We start from the raw sequence: 3,752 nt of genomic DNA, 5'->3' as shown, positions 1-3,752 counted from the left end.
AGTGGATGAATAGTTTCACAAAACTAGCTTTCAATAGAGGTGTTCTCTGGATTGTGTAAGACAGAGAAAATCCTAGCAACTTAGCAAATCATTCCATCTTTTTGAAATATTTTCCAAACACAAATCCACTTTTTTACCATTAAGGGTGTAGTACTTTTACAAGTTCACTTTCCTTATTGCCAAGCAGTCATACTCACCTTATAAATATCTTTTGATAAAGTGCTTGCTTATCATCAGATGATTTTAGTAACCCATGTTTTGTAAAGAACATTAGAGTAAGTAGATTTTACTTGCCTTTTAGCATGATTAGGTAACTTCTTGCTAACAAGTTCTGGTAATTAAATCTTTAACTTTAAATCACAGAGATTCATAATTTTTGCATCTTAATATCTTAAATACAATTGAATTGAGCAGATTATAAATTATTTACATAAATGTAAAGTAAAGAAACTGTTTGAGCATAATTTATGGATTCTTGAGAAAGTGATTACCGGGAGCTTCTGAAAGGATGAACAAAGGAAATTGGAAGTGTAGAAGACTTAGGAACAAACCACAGATCTTGGAATTGTTTTTAGTTTCTTTAAGTGTTTTTTTTTTCATTCCTGAAAATGTGTGTTTTTTTTTTTTCATTCCTGAAAATTGTTTTTTTTTGTTATATATGTCTGTTTGAAAGCTACAGAAATATTCTTCTATAACTTGAAAAGGTAGGTTAATACAGTAGGTGATGGCAAAACATGTCAGTGGCTCGTATTAATGAACATTATACATGTGTTTCTTGAATTGAAGCATTGCATACAAATAACTTATTATTATTATTATTAAAAAAATTATTTATTAGATATAAATTTATCTCGATCAAGAATGTTGGGAACAAAAAAATCACAGTACCTTGCCAAATAAAGGTAATGGTGATGCCGTTTTGAAAGTTCAAGTCCTCGGCTAATGATAAAGCTTTGTCAGTTTATGCTGTGGTATTTAAGATTCATTGCTGGAACTAATAACTGCTGAAGTATGCAAAAGGAAAAAAGAATGAAAAGAAATACGTTAATGAATATAAATATGATATACACACCAACACAAGCTGTGCTGATGAATGAGTCTTGAATAGGTGAAACTAAAGTCCACAATGATAAAAGTTAAATTGTAAGATGAAGTATTTTGAATGTTTTTTCAAAACACTTTCTTAACAAAACTGGGAATTTCATAAGCTATAGATTGATGAAAATGCTAGATAATTTTATATGAATTTTTGTTTACTCCAAATCTATACTATTTTAGTAAGTTTGTGCAAAGCTTCTTGTAATTTGGTGAGAAGTAAAATAATTGGGATATCAGTGAAATATCTGTGGTTTGGAAAAGAGTTAAAAGACAATTGCTAATTATTGAATTCTGATAATTTTTAGAGTTGCTGGACCTTTAAACAAAAGGTAAATTACTTCTGACTTTAAAGCAATTTAAAAAGGGTTTTAAATCATTTATGAAAGCTGTTAAACAACAAATATTGAATATGGAATGATACAGAGTTCTGGCTTCATTTGTAACCTGGCAGATTGCTTGCGTTTACTCCTGGAAGAGCTAGCACTATATTTCAAGATGTTTTTCATTGTTAAAACTACATTTAAACAATTAATACAATATGCTGAATCACTTTCCTCCTTAGCTGTCACATTTTGCTTACAAGCCAATCAGGAAATAATATAAAAGTGAAAGAAGCATTCCTAATTTCTTGTTAGTCAGTAAGAATAGAACAGTAATTCTTACTTATAACATCAATTGACAAAAAATCAACCACTAAAACCAATTTATATACGGTCTTGCAACACATCCATGGAAACATTTCGTCTAACAAATTGCTTATTGATTAACATATTCACAAAACTTTAAACAGCAGTAATCTAATGGATAACTTTCATTGTACAAATGTATGCTAAAAACCAAATAACAATAATACTATTTACTGGTGAGTTAGAAAAGTTGTGTTTTTTTTTCTTTGGCAATGTAAAAACCATGACAATCAATGAAAGACTATTAATTTGATATTTAAATAAGAAAATGTTAATATTCAGAATTGTAATTCCATTTAATTGCCAACTTTGTTTCCCCTTTGTTTTGTAGAGAAGGCAAACTACTTGACTAAGTAATTTGATGTTTGCAAGTTATAGTTGCATTTTATATTGATGTTTTTTTTTTTTTAATGTTTGTTTTATTCTTTTCCAGAAGTCATTGTGTAATTTAAAAAAAAAGAGAGTTCCATATAAGGTCTTTTTTATAATTCCGTTATCTTGTACTTAGGTATATACACATTTATTGAATTCTTATTCACTTGTCTATGAAACAAAATATTGTTGTAAGAGAACTGCCATACTGTGTTGTTAAATAATCAAACACTGTAAAATTAAACATTTACACTTATCTGTTAGTGAGGATTTATTGTACTAAGCTTTAATATTTTCAAGTAAGTTTTAAAATATTTATTTTTGTTCCATATATTTGATTTTTTGCCTTGCAGAATGGAGGGGAGTGTTTACGAGCGTATGTTTCTGTAGCACTAGAGCAGATTACAGCCTGGCATGATGAAGTTGGTCACAATGGACTTTACTATACCCTACAGGTAATTGCTTAAATGAAATAGAGCTTGTGTTTTGAAAATAAAGTATATAAAACTACACTTTTTCGAAATATCTTGTGTTGGAGGAGTGGTATGTTTTGAAGATGCTTTGAACACATTAGCTTCTAAAGTTTTCCATAAGTTTGTGATTAAGCATGAAAAAATTAAATTCTTAGAGAGAGAGAGAGAGAGAGAGAGAGAAAAAGAAAATACACATTGTAACATGAGTGTATGGTAGCAGAAAGAAGTTGAACCTGAATTTTATATGAGAGCTTAACTTGGGGTTGAAGTATTGTGCATTTTTAATATTTTAGAAAACTTATTTTAAGATTATTTTTATAATACCTATGGCAATTAACCCTTTTGAGATGGGTCATGGGTGAAAGGCCATGTCATCTTCTTTGTTGACTCACATTCAAAATTTTATTGAACTACTATTTCATAAATTTATGTCAGTAAGTTTGGTATTAAACTGTAGATTATAATTCAAATTTTAGTACTATATATTACTCAATTTCTTAGTTTAAAAGCAAATATTAAAAAAAACATGGATAAACAACGATTTTTGTGTGTCATGTGATATGTTGAATGCAGCACTGGTTCAAATTAGATGATTGTGAATTCAAAATACTAAGTCTATAGTTTCGAACGAATTACAAACTCAAGTTACCGATATTTACAAACTAGAATATAAAATAAGAGCCTCTTATCTTTTCAATTTGCTAAGATATTGCTCAAGTAATAAATCAAACACAGTGGCACCCCCTCCCCCCAACCGGAAGCACAGAATGTCCCCTAGTTGCTTTCTCAGACGTTTTAACTTGGCACCATTTCTTTCTTTTGAACAAATATTTCAACAAGGTAGGGTGTGTTTTCAGTCAGCTCAAAATTTCATGTTTTTTTAGACTGAAATACAGCTATGTTACTAAGCTTCATAAATTATAGTGGAATTGTATGGTATTGATATAGTAATATATGATTTTTTGGTTATTCAACTGTATATATAAAACCTAACAAAAAAACTTTGTTTGTATCCTCAGTGTGCAAAATTTTAAAAGTCTTGGCAACCTATGTCAAGCAGCAACCGAGTACAAAGGTTATAACTAGAAGAGATAATTGTTTGCTTTACTTCTTTATTTACTGT

At 29.3% G+C, this 3,752-nt stretch overlaps 1 protein-coding gene across 1 annotated transcript in view; it reads left to right on the top strand.

Annotated features, from left to right (window-relative positions):
• The window catches only part of LOC106457193 (importin-9-like), an 82,635-nt gene that overhangs the window by 52,895 nt on the left and 25,988 nt on the right, over positions 1-3,752 (top strand). The window contains exon 19 of the mRNA XM_022383041.1: positions 2,510-2,611. Coding sequence (XP_022238749.1) covers positions 2,510-2,611 — 102 coding nt within the window. The remainder of the gene's footprint in view (positions 1-2,509; positions 2,612-3,752) is intronic.

Source organism: Limulus polyphemus, unplaced genomic scaffold (genome assembly GCF_000517525.1).
Source record: "Limulus polyphemus unplaced genomic scaffold, Limulus_polyphemus-2.1.2 Scaffold302, whole genome shotgun sequence".
NCBI lineage: Eukaryota > Metazoa > Arthropoda > Merostomata > Xiphosura > Limulidae > Limulus > Limulus polyphemus.
This window is presented reverse-complemented; position numbering and strand designations above follow the sequence as displayed.